At 56.8% G+C, this 16302-nt stretch overlaps 8 protein-coding genes across 15 annotated transcripts; 4 read left to right on the top strand and 4 right to left on the bottom strand.

Annotated features, from left to right (window-relative positions):
• Positions 1 to 74: 74 nt before the first annotated feature.
• Positions 75 to 4282, top strand: H310_13131 (hypothetical protein; the record flags this gene model as incomplete). Its single annotated transcript, XM_008880509.1, has 2 exons — positions 75 to 3146; positions 3254 to 4282. 2 exons carry the CDS (start codon positions 75 to 77, stop codon positions 4280 to 4282), a joined length of 4101 nt encoding a protein of 1366 aa, XP_008878731.1.
• A 195-nt stretch (positions 4283 to 4477) lies between these two features.
• Positions 4478 to 5919, top strand: H310_13132 (hypothetical protein; the record flags this gene model as incomplete). Its single annotated transcript, XM_008880510.1, has 3 exons — positions 4478 to 4666; positions 4801 to 5249; positions 5304 to 5919. The coding sequence occupies 3 exons, from the start codon at positions 4478 to 4480 to the stop codon at positions 5917 to 5919; spliced, it is 1254 nt and encodes a 417-aa protein (XP_008878732.1).
• Positions 5919 to 8238, bottom strand: H310_13133 (hypothetical protein). Of its 3 annotated transcripts, XM_008880513.1 has the most exons (12): positions 8146 to 8238; positions 8000 to 8080; positions 7855 to 7938; positions 7666 to 7795; positions 7541 to 7622; positions 7395 to 7491; positions 7250 to 7346; positions 7072 to 7158; positions 6822 to 7021; positions 6549 to 6767; positions 6385 to 6467; positions 5919 to 6248 (listed from the first exon to the last, which is right to left on the bottom strand). In XM_008880513.1, exons 1-12 carry the CDS (start codon positions 8215 to 8217, stop codon positions 6020 to 6022), a joined length of 1461 nt encoding a protein of 486 aa, XP_008878735.1. In that variant the 5' UTR covers positions 8218 to 8238; the 3' UTR covers positions 5919 to 6019. The 3 variants fall into 3 exon arrangements, with proteins under 3 accessions (XP_008878735.1, XP_008878734.1, XP_008878733.1); XM_008880512.1 differs by having other exon boundaries at positions 6385 to 6767; XM_008880511.1 differs by having other exon boundaries at positions 7855 to 8080.
• Positions 8239 to 8314: 76 nt separating this feature from the next.
• Positions 8315 to 9733, top strand: H310_13134 (hypothetical protein). The gene is made up of 5 exons (XM_008880514.1): positions 8315 to 8913; positions 8959 to 9002; positions 9048 to 9139; positions 9201 to 9268; positions 9315 to 9733. Exons 1-5 carry the CDS (start codon positions 8398 to 8400, stop codon positions 9636 to 9638), a joined length of 1044 nt encoding a protein of 347 aa, XP_008878736.1. The 5' UTR covers positions 8315 to 8397; the 3' UTR covers positions 9639 to 9733.
• On the bottom strand, positions 9695 to 11509 carry H310_13135 (hypothetical protein). The gene is made up of 2 exons (XM_008880515.1): positions 10064 to 11509; positions 9695 to 10004 (listed from the first exon to the last, which is right to left on the bottom strand). The coding sequence occupies exons 1-2, from the start codon at positions 11462 to 11464 to the stop codon at positions 9717 to 9719; spliced, it is 1689 nt and encodes a 562-aa protein (XP_008878737.1). The 5' UTR covers positions 11465 to 11509; the 3' UTR covers positions 9695 to 9716.
• A 126-nt stretch (positions 11510 to 11635) lies between these two features.
• On the bottom strand, positions 11636 to 12926 carry H310_13136 (hypothetical protein). Of its 5 annotated transcripts, XM_008880517.1 has the most exons (8): positions 12522 to 12926; positions 12435 to 12470; positions 12343 to 12377; positions 12216 to 12294; positions 12129 to 12170; positions 11989 to 12075; positions 11777 to 11940; positions 11636 to 11721 (listed from the first exon to the last, which is right to left on the bottom strand). In XM_008880517.1, the coding sequence occupies exons 1-7, from the start codon at positions 12900 to 12902 to the stop codon at positions 11902 to 11904; spliced, it is 699 nt and encodes a 232-aa protein (XP_008878739.1). In that variant the 5' UTR covers positions 12903 to 12926; the 3' UTR covers positions 11636 to 11721; positions 11777 to 11901. The 5 variants fall into 5 exon arrangements, with proteins under 5 accessions (XP_008878739.1, XP_008878742.1, XP_008878741.1 ...); XM_008880520.1 differs by having other exon boundaries at positions 11636 to 11940; XM_008880519.1 differs by having other exon boundaries at positions 11777 to 12075.
• A 575-nt stretch (positions 12927 to 13501) lies between these two features.
• H310_13137 lies at positions 13502 to 16275 on the bottom strand. Of its 2 annotated transcripts, XM_008880522.1 has the most exons (10): positions 16061 to 16275; positions 15914 to 15994; positions 15811 to 15869; positions 15637 to 15749; positions 15451 to 15587; positions 15214 to 15316; positions 15047 to 15163; positions 14945 to 14995; positions 14597 to 14898; positions 13502 to 14548 (listed from the first exon to the last, which is right to left on the bottom strand). In XM_008880522.1, the coding sequence occupies exons 1-10, from the start codon at positions 16228 to 16230 to the stop codon at positions 14206 to 14208; spliced, it is 1476 nt and encodes a 491-aa protein (XP_008878744.1). In that variant the 5' UTR covers positions 16231 to 16275; the 3' UTR covers positions 13502 to 14205. The 2 variants fall into 2 exon arrangements, with proteins under 2 accessions (XP_008878744.1, XP_008878743.1); XM_008880521.1 differs by having other exon boundaries at positions 15811 to 15994.
• On the top strand, positions 13507 to 14217 carry H310_13138 (peptidyl-prolyl cis-trans isomerase). The gene has a single exon (XM_008880523.1). It carries the CDS (start codon positions 13521 to 13523, stop codon positions 14127 to 14129), a length of 609 nt encoding a protein of 202 aa, XP_008878745.1. The 5' UTR covers positions 13507 to 13520; the 3' UTR covers positions 14130 to 14217.
• Positions 16276 to 16302: the final 27 nt, after the last annotated feature.

The raw sequence follows: 16302 nt of genomic DNA on the forward strand, positions 1-16302 counted from the left end.
TTGTCCATAAGGAACTGCACACGTGCACCGCACTCGAGCGAATGGGTGGCGCGGGCCATCGGCGCTTCCAGGCGATGACGGTCAATGGCATTGTAGCTGCCACCCCACCTCGAGAGCCCGACGTCGTTTCGTCCAGCGAAACGACGAAACCGGGACAGATCCATTCCAGCGGCGTGAAACGACCGCGCCACGAGTGCGTCGGCCGCAAGATGAACCTGGACTTGCTGTGGGAGCATGAGAAGCGGCGTGTGGCGGAGGGTGGCGCGGGACCGATGCCCGTGCCGGCGGACGGCCTGAACACAGACGTCGTCATAAAGCCCAAAGCGACAACAACGTTCAAGTTGAAAAAAGGCGGGTCCGTTGCCAACAAACTCAGGTGCTTCGACACGCCGTGCATTCCGCCCTTGTCGATCGAGGAAACCATCTTTGAACGGAACGGATACGCTCTCGACTACGAAAGCCACATGACGAAGCGGCTGAGCCAGCCGCCGGCAGGACTGACGTCGTCGACGTACCACGCGGCCGCGTCGTCCGCCACGTCTACCTCAGGTGCCGGTCCCCCCAGTACCGATGCAACATGCCGGAGCTCCGGCGAATCGATCAAGACGCGTGCGGTCGACACTCCAAAAAAGAGGGCAACTCTCCGAGGCGCCGTGTCGTCGACGTCTGCCGCGGCGGCAACGTCCCCGATCCCCGCGCGCCACGACAAACTCTCGCTCAACTCGTTGCTCAAGACCGCCGCACGCCCGAACCAGCCACTTACGTACCGACGCACCGAGGTCGACCCCACGGCAAGTGCTCCTCCACCCAACAAGGCCATCGAAGAACGTGCCATCAAGGCGTACATGGGCGACTACTTTTCAACGCGTGGCGAGTACGTCGACGGGATGCTGTACATGTCCCGCATGAAAAAGAGCCACGGGATGCGGAACGGCTCAACCAGCGCGGCGTCCGTGCACGTAGCCTTGGACGGCGCCATGTTAAAGGAAGCGCTCGCGTCTGCGACTGCCGACTCGACCGACCCCGACGGTGCCCTGTCGTTTCCTGGCGCGTTGTCCACAAATCCTGCGACAGGAGGAGGCGGGGCGGACAAGTCGACCCAAGCGCAGCGCTGCGCGTCGACGCTCGCCAACTGGAGCTCCAACCCCGCGAACGCACGGGTGATGGTGAACGAAGGAGTCGTCCAAGCGCTGATGATCCTTAGCCGCAACGACGACATCGCGACGCGCGTCCATTGCGTCACGACCTTTATGAATCTCTCCAACGTGGCCGACCTGCGCCAAGGAATCATTCAACTCGGCGCGGTGAAGACTCTGGTTGGCGTCTTGAGCGGGTGCGACGATCGCACGCTGCAGACGGCATGTGCGTTGACCCTGTGCAACCTGTGCTGCCTGGCGGGGGAAGAAGTGCGGCTGGTCGCGGACAGCGCGGTCGGCGCGCTCACGGCGCTCGTGAACGACGCACCGGGCGTCGCCGCGATCTCGGAGCGAGCACTATTCAACCTGACGTGCGTCGCCGAGCCGTATGCACAGATCGACGTCGTGATCAAGGCCCTGGTATCCCTCGCATCGTCGGCATCGTCGTCGTCTGGAGTTGGCGGCGCGGTGGGCATGAGCGCGGTCGTCACCGGGATCGGCAACGCCGTCGTTCGTGAACGCACCCTGCACATGTGCGCGATGGCGTTTGTCAACTTGAGCAACATGAAGCGGGTGCGTTCACGGCTGATGGAGGAAGGAATCGTTCCGGCGATCTCGGCGCTGCTCAAGTCGCACAACTTGGACGTCAAGCACTGGGCCGTGTACGTGCTGTGTAATATCGCGTCCATGCGGTCGTGCCGCAGCGAACTCGTCACGAAAGGCGCGCTCAACATCCTCGTCGCGCTCGCGCCGCACCCGACGCTGCCCCCCAAGACCTTGCTCGTGATCGGCACAATCTTGTGCCACTTAAGCAAAGAGCCATCGATCCGGCACCGCCTCGTCGTCGAAGGTCTGTTGTCGGTGGTCGCTGCAATCGGACGGGCCGACGGCGCCGGGGCCGCCCTTGTCTTAACTGCATCCGATGACATCCGACGGGTCTGCGCGACAGCCATTCACAACTGCTCGTGCAGCGACGATACCCGTGTGAAGCTCGTCGAGCGGGACGGCGTCGCGTTGCTGACAGCGCTATCCAGCGGCTGCGACTCCCCCGACGTCCGGCGGATGTGCACCCTGGCGCTGTGCAATTTTCTCATGGTCAAGCAAGCGGCCATGGAGGTCGTGGGATGCGGCGCCGTTGCCTCCCTGCTCGACCTTGCGACGCAACATGGCACGCCACTCAACAGCCAGCTCCTGTACGCGACGGCGTTCTACAACTTGTGCCACAATCCAACCTCGCGCGACTCGATTGGGACGGCCGGGGGGGTAGCCGCGATCGCAGCCCTCTGCACGTCCAACTTGCCCCCGCACTCGTCGCTGTCTGTCGGTGTTCTCACTCTCTGCGCCGCCTCGCTGTGCTACCTCGCCGCGGACGACAGCACGCGCCATTTTGTTGCGACAGCCGACGTTGTCCACGTGATCACTTGCATGCTGCAAACGTCGCCGACGAGTGTCCCCATCCAGCGCTTTGGCGTTGCGTGCCTCAGCATGTTGTCGCAAGACCAGCTCTGCGCGACGTGGATTCTCGATCAAGCGGGCATCGATGCGATCATAGCCGCGTGCGCCAACAGCCGCGACGGCGAAACGAAAGCGTGCTGCTGCGATCTGCTGGCGTCACTTAGCTACCATACCCACTGCCGACACAAACTGGTCGCGATCGGCATCCTCCCATCGCTTACAAAGCTCGCCAAGCTGCGCGACCCGGACATTCAACGCCGGTGCGCGGCGGCGATTGGGAACCTCGCGAGCGAAGCATCCGTGCACGATGCCCTCCTCGCCGCCAATATCGTCCACGTCCTGTCCATTCTGAGCAACTCGTACAGCGAAGAGAGCCAAAGCGACTGTGCCAAGGCCCTGTGCAACTTGTCGACGTCGTCCGGGTTCGAATCGAAACTGGTCGCGGAGGGGGCGGTGGGTGTGCTCCTGATGATCTCCGCCGTCCGGTCCGGGAGCCTCGCGACCAAAGAAACGTGTGCCCGGGCACTGGGCAATCTGCTCATGCCATCCACCATGGTACGTGCCATTCCACCGGGGCAGCTCGCCATTCGTTTGGGGCGGTTCCTGCCCCCGCATGTTTGGCTCGCCACGGCGGCTTTAACCCTCTGTCGTGCTTGTATTAGGACACAATGCTCCACGAGGGTTTAGCTAAACTGCTGCCAGCGCTGACCACGGGCGGCGACGGGCCAACGTCCCCCGTCCCCGCCACCATCTTTGCCAAACTCGTCCGACACCCCCACGCCCGCCTTGCGCTCTGCGCCGAGTCTCAAGCGCTGCGTACGCTTTTCAACTACATGTCTCGCGATGGCCACGACCCATCGACGATGGACCTACTCAGCTCCATTGTGTGCGATCTCCTGGTCTACCCCAATACCCGGCACAAAGCAGTCGCCGACGGCCTCGTCGCTGCCATCGCGGACCTTGCTCGGCGCACACTCTGGTCGAGCGAGCGACTTGTGTCGGCTGTGCTGCTCTTGGCAGCATCGGACGACACACGGATGGATGCCATCCAAGACGACAGCGTCAATACTCTCCTGGCCTACCTGGAACCAACGTCCGGCCATGACGTGGCTAGCCCTGTCTCGTGGATGGTTGTCACGGCGCTTTGTCATTTGGGGTGGCACGACGTGCCCCGGAGCCAGCTCCACGACCCCCGCGTTGTCCTGTCGCTCGTATCTCTGGTTTTGCCGCGGCTCCTGGCGCTCCTTCAAGAACCTGTGGCCCCGTCAGCCTGCGCCACTGCTGTGTTGCACGTTACGTTGCTCACGTTGGCCTCGCTGGCCTTTCGGCCAGACCATGCCACCACGATGCTCCAGAACGGTTTATGTCCGGCCCTCGTCGGCGTCGCCACGCTGCCTGGCCTTCCCCCGCTCCTCCGCCGCCTCGTATGCCTCCTCCTTCGCCAAATGAGCCACGTCGACGCATTCCACACGCATCTCCAAGTGCGCGACTCCCGACAACCCGTCCTCGGTTTACTCTGCACGCTTTGCCTGCACCCATCGGAAATGCTAGACGACATGGCCGCCCTGGACTGTGCGGACGCGCTGTACAACATCGCGGCCGTCGACGGCCTTGCCCCCAAACTCGTCGTCGAGGTAAGATCGACCCGTCCTGCGACACCAGTAGCCCCGGACGTCATCATCCTCGCATAGGACTATGTCGACTCCATCGACGCGCTGCTCGTCCGGTCGCCTTCCCCTGACATCCAGTGGCGCGTCACCGCTGCGTACGTACACGTTTCGTTTCCATCGTGCATATCCTCTCTTGAGATTTTCAGAGCCACTCGATATGCACTTTTTCGGTCTAGGTTGTGCATGCTCTCTGGCGATACATCGTGCCGACGAGCTATGGTCGACCTCCACTGCACCAAGATCATTGTCCGTGTCGCTCGCTCGACGGCAGCAAACAACCACACGTTGCACATGTGCACTTTGACGTTGGCGAATCTGTCGGGTGAACCGGCCAACGCGGCGCAGATGGTCGACGACGACGCGGTCTCGGCGCTGCTCCAGCTCTCGACCCTCGACAGCGACGTGGTACAGTTTTGATACATGTCCATCATGACCGTCGTCCAACGAATCGACCATGCTGTCGTTGCTTGCATCGAATTGACGCGAGCGACGCAGTGATTGAGACGCAGTGATTGACCCGTGTGCTTGCGATGTGGTAGACGCGGGATGCGTGTTCGCTGGCCCTTGCCAACCTCTCGCACGAGTCGCCGCCCGTGCCGACTGGATCCGTGCTGGCTCTGATTCATCTCGGCATGCATGGCAAGTCCAGCGCGTCATCGCCGCTTCCTCCCACGACGACGCGACCGCCGCACGTGACCACTCGACATCATGAATCGTCTGCTGCGCCACCAGCGTATACGTACGTCGAAGTGGATTACACGGCGGTCATGGCTGGTAAATACGTGGCCGAGGTGGCCGACCGACAACCACCGATTCCCCACCTGCCTACCATCACAGTCGACCCCGACAGTTTGCATGCCTCGATGGACAACCCTGGCGGAGGAACTGGCGCCGGCACGGCTGCAGTCCCTCCCTCCCATGATCACGACGACCTACTTCCGGCCCAGCAGCTCGTGTTTGCCAAGATCGAACCGACCGACCCGACAAAGTGGGCTACCACCAACCAGAGTCGCTGTTGTTCTGACATGGGGCACTTGTGTAGTCTTGGTGGCGGCAGCCTGGACGGGGGCGGGTCGGGCCTTCTGGACGATGTCCAGGAGGAGCATGAAATGACGGGCGGCGGGGAAGATGGGACTCTGCCACCTCCGTCGTCCCCCGAGTTCAAGCACGGCGACGAAGACGACCGAAGCAGCCACGGCCGAGGGAGTACCAGCGGCAGCAACGCCAGTGGACCGTACCACGACAAAACGACGCGGCAGTTGTTGCACCTGAACGACAAGCGAACGACGCGGGGGCTGCTCAAGAAGCGATCGAATGTGGCGCTGCTGGTCGCCAACGCGCCGGGCAGTTTCCGCCCCAAAAAGTCGGCCGACTCGGAGATTCATCTCCATCGAATAGGCTCGACGACAGTCAGGAGGCGCCCATCCAAAGGGGTCGGTCTCAACATGAGCGCCAGTGCGACCGGCCTTGCGACCGGCATCTCACACGATCTCACTTCGTCTTCGTCCCATGCGACGTTGGCATCCACGACGTCGATGGCATCAACATCCAAGAAAAGCGTGACGATACATGCTCCACAGGCGACGGCAGAAGACACCCCCGAGCAGCGAGCCGACGACTTGCGTCAACAAGCACGCAAGATGGGGCTTTGGAGCTAATACAAACGCCGCGCATTGCCGTGTTGGTTCGTGTTGGGACATGCGACGAGAGATGTAATTTTGCAGGATAGGCAGACATGCAACGAGGAGAGCGACGAGTTTAGGCACCCTTGGGCTGTCGGGTTGAGTGCACGACGAGGGTGCTGTGCACGGCATGCATCTTGCGCTCGAGGGCGTCCATGGTAGCGACAGCGTGCGCCGCGGGGGGCTCTGACAACAGTTTGGTCGTGCGAAACTTGACCGCAGCAGTCTTGCGATCGAGCACATACATCGTCGACTTATACAAGTGACAAAGGGCATGCCGACTGGCTTGGAACGACACAGTCGACCTACATCGAACGCGACCAAGCCAGTTGGATTCCAAGACGTTGGACAAGCTGTGGCCATCAGCGCATGTCCCATCGACTCCACGATCGACCACACGCATGACATGCTTTCAATGTGCACATATCCAGGAATGCGTACCAAAAGAGGCGGGTCTTGGCCCGACGGAGGGCTGCACGAGTTGCATTCTTTCGAGATATGAGCACCACGTATTGCCCAAATCGCTAGCCATTGCACCACAAGCACCATCGATGAGAGGATTCCCGTGAAAATTGCACTGTTGCATGGCCAAGGAGGCCATCTACCTCGAGGACGTGGATGGCGGCAACTTGGTGGTCCGTCTGTACATTGCGCGTGAGGAGGGTATCGAGGACGGACTCTTCGGCATCCGTGACTCGCAGCGACTCGATCAAGACAGTCGTGATGAGGGCGTTGATGACAGCGCCACCCACGATGCCACCCAGCGCGATGGCCACCTGGCCTTGAAACGATTTGGGCGGGGTACTGCCAAGGCCTGCCGTCGACTGCGTATCCAAGCGTCCGTCAAAATGACGAAGAAGGCCGTAAAATGTTCTTACCATGGTCAACACGAGCAGCCAGAACGCCTCGACGTTTGAATCGATGTCGGCATTGATCGCGTGCTCAAAGAACTCAACGACGACACTCGCAAATACCCACGTCGTGGCAAACGCGGCAACGGCAAACCGCACAGGGTGCTGGTGAAACATGTACTTGGCCGTGAACGCCAGGGACTGTGTCTGCACGTGCCATTCCGTCCCTACGCGTCCACAAGTCAGGAGGCCACAACGAGGGAACTTAGGGGACGACCGAGCCATTCAATGTCGACGGATTCAAACCCGAGGCGGTGGCGCAGCCATCGAAACAACATGTACAGGCGAAGGAACACCACGACGTCTACGTGGAAACGTCGTCCGTTGGTCTGTAGCCCGATGTAGGGCACATCATGATGGCGGCGGTGACAGGAATGAAAGGTGTCCCGTATTACCGAGCTGACTGCTGTGCCACGGCAAGTCGTCGTAGCAAAATGCACCCTTCAACTGATGGGACGCATCCGGGCAGTACATTGTCAGCGTCGTGGTGTTCTATGGCAACGACGCGTGAAGATGCAACGGTTTGTGTCGGTGCCGTACGAAAAGGGAGCCCGACATGAATCGCGTGTCGACATATGCGCGGCTCCACGTCGGCGGTACATGCAACGACACGATCGCGACTTCCACCAAGATTTTTCTGCGCATGCACTGACAGTGCGTGGGGGTATCGCCATCGTTCGACGTACAGGAGCAGACCGGCCGAGACGTGGTAGAACTTTGTGTGCGGCGGCAGTCGATACGTTATGATGCGAAGTTTGCACACCGTATCTAGAAAGTGATGAACAACGAATGCATACATCGAGGTATATACCCGCTCGGTACAGAATGAGCCCGATCAAGATGAACGTGCACGCGGACACAACCGTTCGAAAGACGAACACGATCGATTCGGAACGCAGAGCCGAGACATCCACGACGTGGGTGAAAGACACAACTTGAAACTACGACAGGCGACGAGCGCCATGACATTCACCGGTTTCGCCCAGGACGCTCGTCGTACCTGCATTGCGACGATCGTGGCGGCGACGCTGACGAGGGCGAAACACGTCATACCTTGTTCGATACGATACCGACGCACACGTAACTACATCAGCTCGTAAACTCAAAACCTCATGGACGGGTTTTGCATTGAAATGTTCGCACACCACGCGGGCACTCTTCATCTTGGCCATCTGCATTGTCGCTGCTTGCCATACAGGGTCCATGGATGCAGTCCGGTGAAGGAGCTGTCGTGGGAAAAAGCCATCATCAGGATCAGCCCTCATCGTCCACCTAAGCCCTTCTTGCCCACCTGTTTCTTGTAGACTTCACTCTTCTTCGGAGAGCGCGGCGGCGCCGGGGCGGCGTCCTTTCCAGCTTCCATCTTAACGTTCGTGCAACGGTGGGAACAACAATTGATCACTCTGGTATCCGGTAAACACCGGATAAACACAGCCAATCAAATCACTTCATTATACCAATGCTGCTCACGAATGGCGCGCGCACCGCGGCGAGGTCGGTGGCGGCGCGACGATGCTTCGCGACGAAGACCAAGCTGATAAACATGAAGCCCATCAACTTGAAGATCACTATGGCAACCTTTCTCCTTCGCGTGCACCCGGATGTGATGCAAGTGGATCGACACAGCATGAAAGAAGTTGACCAATCGATCAAAGATCACAACGAAAATGCCTTGAAGACGCTGAATGCATACTTGGATGTTGCGTCCGCTGGGTGCAATGGTGAATACACCTCCGATATGCTTAGCACACGCGAGTTTCCCCTGGAGTTTTACATCCCGACGACCAAGAAGGTCCAGCGCAGTCAGCGCAAGATCAAGACCGCCACATACGCCGAGTTCGTCCACGTCCATGGGAACATGTATACGAGGATCTTTCATCCCGTCAAATTGTCGGACAAGCTGATTGAGACCTCCCATCAAGCTTTGATGAATCCTCGAACGACTAACGTGGCCGCAGTGCATTGGAGACAAGACACGAATACCGTGCTGCGCGACTTGTTCTTCCAGGCCGACATCCCTGTACTCTCAGCACACCCAAACGGCGAACTTATTCCATGGGTACACATTTGTATTCTTCGATCCACTTGCTCAATCTTCTCTCAGGACGAAGAGGTCGTTCGCCAAGTCGAAGCCGAGGCGATCTTCTCGTACGTGTTGACATCTTTGGCCTTGCATCATTATTCTCGACGTAGGTCCAACGAAACGTTTGAAAAAAAGTTTCGATCAATGCTCGTGCGCGAGCGGGACGTTGTGTTCAAGTTCACGACCGGGTATGAAGCGGATGGTACGCTTGGCAACGTGGTCTGCTTCCAGATCGAAAGCCGCCTGATGTGGAGCCGTTCTAGTTGAGAAACACCAAGTGCTGCTGTCACTCATGCGCCGTATCCACGTCGATGTACTGCCTGAAGGCGAAGTATGTACCTATCCAGTCCAGACGGACAAGCTCACTTGGCTTGTAGCGCCAAGCAGCGTTTAGTTGGATGGGTGATACCCTTCTCCGCAACTTTATGGACCTTCGCCTTGCTAATCCCGTGTGGAATCGCGCCGTGGTCATCTTATCGGACGTTGAGGACACGTTGCAAGTTTTGAGCGACGAAAACGACGACGGATGCCAAGTGGCATTTGTGATTGGGTTCACACACGACGTCGATCGGTTGGTGGAGTTTTTGACCGACGAAATTGACAAGTTGGAAGTGGCGCTGGACGCGGCTTTTGCCCCTGACCCGACGCGCCGCCGCCAAAAGCGTAAAGGGATTCAGCCCGTGCCAAAGCGACTGTATTGAAGGTACCTTTGGCATGGTTGACATGAACACGTATGAGGGTGCATTTGCACAGCGAATTGGATGAACGATGGCGTTGTTTTATTTGCTTTCTCCGGTCAACGGACTACGATTACCGACTCCGTTTATCGCGAGCGCGTCCACCGACGACGTTGCAGCGTTGTCGACTTCGTAGTTCATAAAGTGCTGGTTGCTCCGGAACTCCAAGTACAGCGTGAAGAGAACGTGCAGCGACTCGTACACGTTCTTGTACACGGGAATGTCAAGAATCGCGCAGATGACGCGCGTGTACTGATCGACAGTCACGTCCAAGTCGGCGTGGGGGAGCTGCGTTTTCGACAGCAACTCTTCAAACTCTTCCGGCCATACCTACGTCGTCGACCATCCCACATGAGAACCTCCATACGTCGGCCATGTACCAATCGCACCTGCATCAGGGTCTCAATGTCGGGCATTGTCTTGGTGTAGTGCACTTGGGGCGGCGGCTTTGTCCGATGCAAATCCGAGATGCTCTTGATCCACCGGTCGATCTCTTTCACGTTCTTCTCCGCATTCTCGATGGACCGGACGACAATGTCGCCGTGCTTCTTCTTGGAAGTTGCACGAAGCTGCAGGTCCAGCACGGTCGCGTCACTCTGTGCAATCGACGGCTCGTCCAGCACTTTCAAGCCCAAGTAGTCGGGCTCGTTGTCTGGGCGCGGAATCTTCAAAAAAGTGTCCATGTCTCCGATCGCCGGAATGTACTCGGGGACAAAGCACTTGAGGCGCGTCTCGAGCTCAATGTCTTGGCTCTTGAAGCGACCAATGTACTGGAACAGTTCGCGAATGTCCTGCGAAACCTTTAAGTGGGCAAAGTCGCTCTCTTTGTACGCGCCAGGAACGACCCCCATGCCGCTGCCGCCCGTGGCTGAGCCCCCAGCGGTGGCGCCACCGGTCGATGCTGCATTCGCTGCCGCCTCTTCTTCTTCGTCGTCGTCTTCCTCGTCTTCCTCTTCGTCCTCTTCGTCGTCCTCTTCGTCGTCCTCGTCATCGGACCCTTCTGACGAACTCTCGTGCTTTTTCTTCTTCTTGGCTGACGAAGAACTTGCCTTCGACTCCTTCGATGACTGGGATTTTGAAGATGACGCAGCATTTGGCTTTGCATCTTTGGCCGGCTGAGGCTTCTTGTCCTCGACTGCGACCGCTGCTTTGTCCGCGGCAGCCTTTGGCATCGTCGTAAGCGTTTGATTCACGCTCAATCGTTTCTCCATCTTGGGCTTCTCGGGAGATGGCGCGCCCGCTGTGTCGACGCTCGCTTCGGAATCACTCAAGTTGACTTCTTCGTCGAATGGCTTATTTTTCACCTCGCCTTTCTCTGGTTCTTTCGTTGTCTTCTTGGGGGCAGCTGTGGACGATGGCGCTGCGCCCTTGTCAGTGATCGCCTTCTTCTCCTCAACTTTGTCGAGTTCTTTGATCTCTTTCTTTGGCGCTGCATCTTTGGACGGAAGATCTAAATCGTTCACGCTCCCAGATAACTCGAGTGCCTCGTCGAACGGCTGATTCTTGAGTGTCTTCCCGCCCTCCTTCTTAGGCGACTGAGCGTCTGTGACACTCTCGCTGTCGCTTACATCGACAGCGGCGTCAAATGGTTGATTTTGCAGGACCCGTTCCTTCACATCATCCGCACTTTTCTCTTTGGATGACGGCTTCTTCTCCTTTGGTGGCTTCACGTTCTCCTCTTCATCTTCTTCCTCTTCTTCTTCTTCTTCTTCACCGCTACCAGACTCACTCCCTGACACTTCCTCTTCCTCGCTTCCAGACAGTTCTTCGTCGTCCGACTTGCCAGGCATGCTTCTTCCCTGAACGAGACCTCTTGCGTTTTGCACTGGTGCCCCTTCGTCCAAGATATGCTCGACTGTTTTTGAAATATTGTTGCTATACTTGAGAAATGTATTGCACTCGCTGGAGTACTTTTTAAAATATACTTGAACTATATTTAAAATCTGTAGATGTTGACGAAAAGCCAAACAACTTAATTTAAAATGTATTTTAAACACGATGTACCTGACCAGTCGCCTCATTGTTCTAGGTTGTGGGGAATTCGTGTCTGGCGGGAGCGTGGGATTAGCGCGGAGTCACTATGGTACGAGGGGCAGCGATACCGAGCCAAATAGGCGACATGATGCTTTAGTTCTCCCTCGCACACAAGGGTCAATGACGACTGCGGAGGAGGTGCATCTTCGTCAACAGCCTGTTAGGCTCTCGCTCTTGGTAAAACGACCAAGCATCACATCAAATCAGCAATGTTCTTGAGGATTTTCAACTCCTGTGCAAGACTTCACAAACGACATTGTGGGTGAAATTCATTCAGTACCTGGTCCCGCGCCTGCAGCACTGCCGCCACAGACGCCTTGATCGCCATATTGTCATTCTGCAACTTCTCAGCCTTTTGCAGCGCTTTCTATCATCGAAAACTGGTCAGGCTCGGCGAAGCATTGACGCAATGGAATATACATGCTGGGTCTTCTCCATCATCGTTAAGAGCGAGCTCGTTCGCTGCAAGAGGAGTCAGTGACGACCTCATCTCTTCAGAGGCCATACCTGATACTCCTGCTCCAACGACGACAACCCGCGCATGAGCTCGTCCTCGGCTTCTTTGATGAGTTCGAGACTTAAGACTCTACGCCATATCCATAAGAACACACATCACGACGGAAGAGCCGCGTACTGGCTACGAAGGGATTGTAAAGTTGATGCCCACACCTACAAACAACCTTCCTGTGAGCAATCGCCTACGGAAGCCTTGGCATCCGCACGTACAGTGTCATCGGGTCTTCCTGGAATGCCCAAATCCGTCTAGATGGAGTCGACGCAGTTAGTGTTGCCATGGGCAGAACGCTGGCGTACATGCACAAGTTTCTGCTTCTTTGCCATCGCTTGGATGTGTTTCCGACTTGCGCGGTGTTGCGCCATGTTGTCTTCGTTCTCTTTTTGCGACCGAAGCAGACGCTTGCCACATTCGCAGATAAAGAATTCCGAGTCACTGTTTGTCAGCGCTTCGGCATGTCGCTTGCTGGACTTGTGCCTCGCAATGTTGTACTCGTTCGCGTTCACGATGTGCTTACCACATTCGCACACAAAGAGGCTTTGGACAGCGAGCTTGAACTTGTCGTCTTTTAGCGGTCCGTCGTCTTGAAGCAGTGCTTGCTCGTAATACGCCGCCTGGGCATGGCCGTGGTGATCATGCTGGTCGTGCTGGTCAGGCTCAACCCCAGTTGCCTGGTCCATCTTGGTGGGGGGTGGGAAGGCAATTTTCCAGGTGAGGGGGACACCAGTCAAGCTTAATTCGATTAAATACGACCTCCGTGCACGAAAGTTTGTATGTGAGCACGGCTAAGTGCGTACTTTTTCGAAGGTCCATGACCCCGTCCGTAGAGGTGTCCCAGGCATTTAAACCCATTAACCGGAATGGCGTTTTATTCCGTTGGGGTTTGTCGTCCATAACATCCTTGCCAGTTTGACAACCTTTTCACCATTCACTCGGTTAAAATACTGTTGGGCACTTGATTGAACATTCCAAGAGTACTCACGGGGCTGGAAAGGTAATCGTCCAGTGTCAAGTGTACCAACACTCAAGGGTTGTATTTTTTCCTGCTGTGCATGACGTGGAGTGCCGCTTGGCCATATCTTCTTGAGGAAATTTCCCCACAAGCATGGTCTACGCCAGATAAGTTCGCCGATGCGATCGAAGTTGAACTATCGCAGACTTAAATAAACTAGGTTCCTTGATAAGTACGTTTATGCCATTTGTAGCCAATCATACGAGGCCAAGCAAGAGCGCACTTTATCGGGTAGCCGACAGCCACGTGTGGTGGAAAGATCTTCATTTGCACTTAACTGTCGACCATGTCATTCAAAGCGCTGTGTGTGACGCTCCTCGCGGTTCTCGCCGTCGTGTCGGCGGCGGGCCCCAAGATTACGCACCAAGTGTTCTTTGATATTACGATCGGTGGCCGCGATGCCGGACGTATCGTCATGGGTTTGTACGGCAAGACCGTCCCGAAGACAGTCGAAAACTTTCGTGCATTGTGCACTGGTGAAAAGGGCCTCGGGAAGACGGGCAAGGCTTTGTGGTACAAGGACAGCACGTTCCACCGCATTATCCCGGACTTTATGATTCAAGGCGGTGACTTCACCCACGGCACGGGCACTGGCGGCGAATCCATCTATGGCGAAAAGTTCGAAGACGAAAACTTCAAGCTGAAGCACGAAGGCGCGGGCACGTTGTCCATGGCGAACGCAGGCCCCAACACGAACGGTTCGCAATTCTTCATCTGCACTGTCAAGACCTCGTGGTTGGATGGCCGTCATGTTGTGTTTGGCCGTGTTGTCAGCGGGATGGACGTGGTTAAAGCCGTCGAAAAAGTCGGCGCCGGGTCCGGTACTCCTTCGCAGAAGGTTGTCATCAAGGCCTCTGGCGAATTGGCTGCCGACGAGTTTGTTACGGTGGAGTAAATAGCGTGCCGCAAATGACACTGAAAAGTGAACAAGCAATCCATTCGAAACGTGTGATCGTACAATTCTTCATCTGTTAGTCGAACGACTTTGGCTTGCTCTTGGCTGCGGCATCGCCGTACGTTTCCAGAAGCTTACGGCGACGCTCCTCCGCCTCGCGAGACAATGGCGCTGACCGCGATGTCGACATGTGACCTTCTTTGGGTTTCTCCAGTTCGACAAACTCCACCTCGCGCTTCGTCGGGCTTCGCGATCGCTTTCGGGTCGTGAATCGGTCTTGTCTGAGCGACAACGATCCCTTGTAGCTGGCCGGTCGAGCCGCGTAGTCTTTGCCGACGGCTTCAGCTTTTCGGCGCTCTTGTTCTCGCACTTGCGCGAGCAAGTCGTCGGCTAACGCACCGGACGAAGACGTTGTGTCTCTGCAAATCACGTCAGCGGGACAAGAGATGCCCAACCCAACAACATACTTTCGATCTCGGCTGCGCGAGCGAGACGAGCGACGGTGGCGGTTGCATTGACGCGATCTATCGTCCGATGGCGATCGGCGACTGCTTCGGTGGTGCCGGTCCCTGCGCGGGCGCTCGCTGCTCCGGCGATCCCGATTGCGCGACGTCGACCGGTCGTGTCGGCGGCTGCTGCGGTGGTGCCGATCGCGCGATCTCGAGATCGATCGGGTCTTGGACCGCGAACGCTTTGGCGGCGCAGGCTTTTCAAACAAAATGTCGCCCAGCGTCACTTTTTCCGTGTTGCCGTACTCTGGAAACGTCACCTATCCTTTTGGGTTGTGGCGATGCCAAGTCATGGCGACGACATACCCAGTACTCGTGCGTGGCTTCGTCCACGTCGTCGATCACGGCATCGTACATCTACAAACAAATGACGTCACGATGACATCGAATCCCCATGGCCAGTCGTACCGCTGGCGCGTTGTCCTCGTCGCTGTACATGGCTTTGATTTTCGTCCCTTTGACCAAGAACTCGACAATCGCAAGGTTTTCGTCGTGGCGTTTCTTCGTTTGGTCGTACAACAAAAGCTACTCGACATGATCACGTCACAACACGATGACGTTATCCGACCACGCACCTTGACTTTGATGCCATCCTGGATTTTCTTGGGGATGCGAGGCAAAATCGTGTTGAAGTAGTTGATATCTTCAAGCAGCGACCGAATCCACGCCCCCATCGTGCTACGTGACAGCCATTCCCCACGTCAGCGAAGGTAGAAGGCCTTCACAAGCCAACCATGGACCTTGCGTGGGTATATCATCTCGTGACAGGCGCATCGAGAGCACGATACATGGACTTGCAAATGCATACGTACGTGCGAATGGCATCGTTGGAAGATGCATTGAACTCTTCGTCGTCGCCAAGGTACGGCTCGTACCATTCCCACAGCAACTCGGGGTCGCACGTGTACCGAAGGTACAAAAAGCCCACGCATCGAATGTAAGGCGAGTCCTACTTCCATCGTGTCCGCGGTTCGGTGCGCGAAGCGTCAGGAGCATACCACGTGCTTGAGGAGACCTTGCATTTGGTTAATAGTGAGCCGCATCGTGCAGAACTTCATTAACAAGCAAAAGCATGTTGATGGAATGCGAGACGTCCCTGCAGCCCATGGCTCTGTCATTCCACACATTGCGTGAGACGCATCGTGCAATGAACACAGGCAAATTACAGGTACCTGCATGGTCTACGCGGTAGTAGATTTCATCGACGACTTCATGGTACGTAGTCAGCTCGCTACAAACGTGGAACAGTCATGAATGGAGATCCTCGAGACATACTATAGCTTTCGGAAGTAGTCCGAGTTCATCACGTTATCGTAGAGCAGTGTGTTGAAGTTGTACGTCGACTGGTTGCCGTGACTACAACAGCTCGCAACGTAAGTACCACGAGCGAACGACCACCACCCACAGGGTCAACGTACGTACATGGGGAGCTGGTTCTCCTTCACCCTGCGGGCTTCTTCCACATAATACGGGTCAATAGGAACCTGCATCGCCGCGGCTGGATACATCATTGGAACCATTGCATTCGCGACGGCAGCACGGTTCGCAAGAGCTTGCTGCAGCTCCACTCGAGTTAGCGCGCTTCGCGACATCGCTCCGATGGGGGGTACCGAGAAAGATGCAAGATAGAGTTCGGGAGGTTTTTCGTTTTTGAAAACCAATTC

This window comes from Aphanomyces invadans, assembly GCF_000520115.1.
Source record: "Aphanomyces invadans strain NJM9701 unplaced genomic scaffold supercont1.47, whole genome shotgun sequence".
Taxonomy (NCBI): domain Eukaryota; phylum Oomycota; class Saprolegniomycetes; order Saprolegniales; family Verrucalvaceae; genus Aphanomyces; species Aphanomyces invadans.

Coding starts and splice junctions, on each gene's coding strand:
- H310_13134 (XM_008880514.1), top strand. CDS start 8,398: ATGAAGCCCATCAACTTGAAGATCACTATGGCAACCTTTCTCCTTCGC. Junction 9,140..9,200: donor GACCGGGTATGAAGCGGATG/GTACGCTTGGCA, acceptor GAGCCGTTCTAG/TTGAGAAACACCAAGTGCTG. Junction 9,269..9,314: donor ATGTACTGCCTGAAGGCGAA/GTATGTACCTAT, acceptor CTTGGCTTGTAG/CGCCAAGCAGCGTTTAGTTG.
- H310_13136 (XM_008880517.1), bottom strand. CDS start 12,902: ATGGACCAGGCAACTGGGGTTGAGCCTGACCAGCACGACCAGCATGAT. Junction 12,295..12,342: donor TTACAATCCCTTCGTAGCCA/GTACGCGGCTCT, acceptor GATATGGCGTAG/AGTCTTAAGTCTCGAACTCA. Junction 11,941..11,988: donor TGCTGCAGGCGCGGGACCAG/GTACTGAATGAA, acceptor AGTCTTGCACAG/GAGTTGAAAATCCTCAAGAA.
- H310_13137 (XM_008880522.1), bottom strand. CDS start 16,230: ATGTCGCGAAGCGCGCTAACTCGAGTGGAGCTGCAGCAAGCTCTTGCG. Junction 15,995..16,060: donor AAGGAGAACCAGCTCCCCAT/GTACGTACGTTG, acceptor GAGCTGTTGTAG/TCACGGCAACCAGTCGACGT. Junction 15,588..15,636: donor AAGGTCTCCTCAAGCACGTG/GTATGCTCCTGA, acceptor CGATGGAAGTAG/GACTCGCCTTACATTCGATG.
- H310_13138 (XM_008880523.1), top strand. CDS start 13,521: ATGTCATTCAAAGCGCTGTGTGTGACGCTCCTCGCGGTTCTCGCCGTC.
- H310_13135 (XM_008880515.1), bottom strand. CDS start 11,464: ATGCCTGGCAAGTCGGACGACGAAGAACTGTCTGGAAGCGAGGAAGAG. Junction 10,005..10,063: donor ACATTGAGACCCTGATGCAG/GTGCGATTGGTA, acceptor TCGACGACGTAG/GTATGGCCGGAAGAGTTTGA.
- H310_13133 (XM_008880513.1), bottom strand. CDS start 8,217: ATGGAAGCTGGAAAGGACGCCGCCCCGGCGCCGCCGCGCTCTCCGAAG. Junction 7,623..7,665: donor GCTCATTCTGTACCGAGCGG/GTATATACCTCG, acceptor ATCACTTTCTAG/ATACGGTGTGCAAACTTCGC. Junction 7,022..7,071: donor CGTCGACATTGAATGGCTCG/GTCGTCCCCTAA, acceptor GTGGACGCGTAG/GGACGGAATGGCACGTGCAG.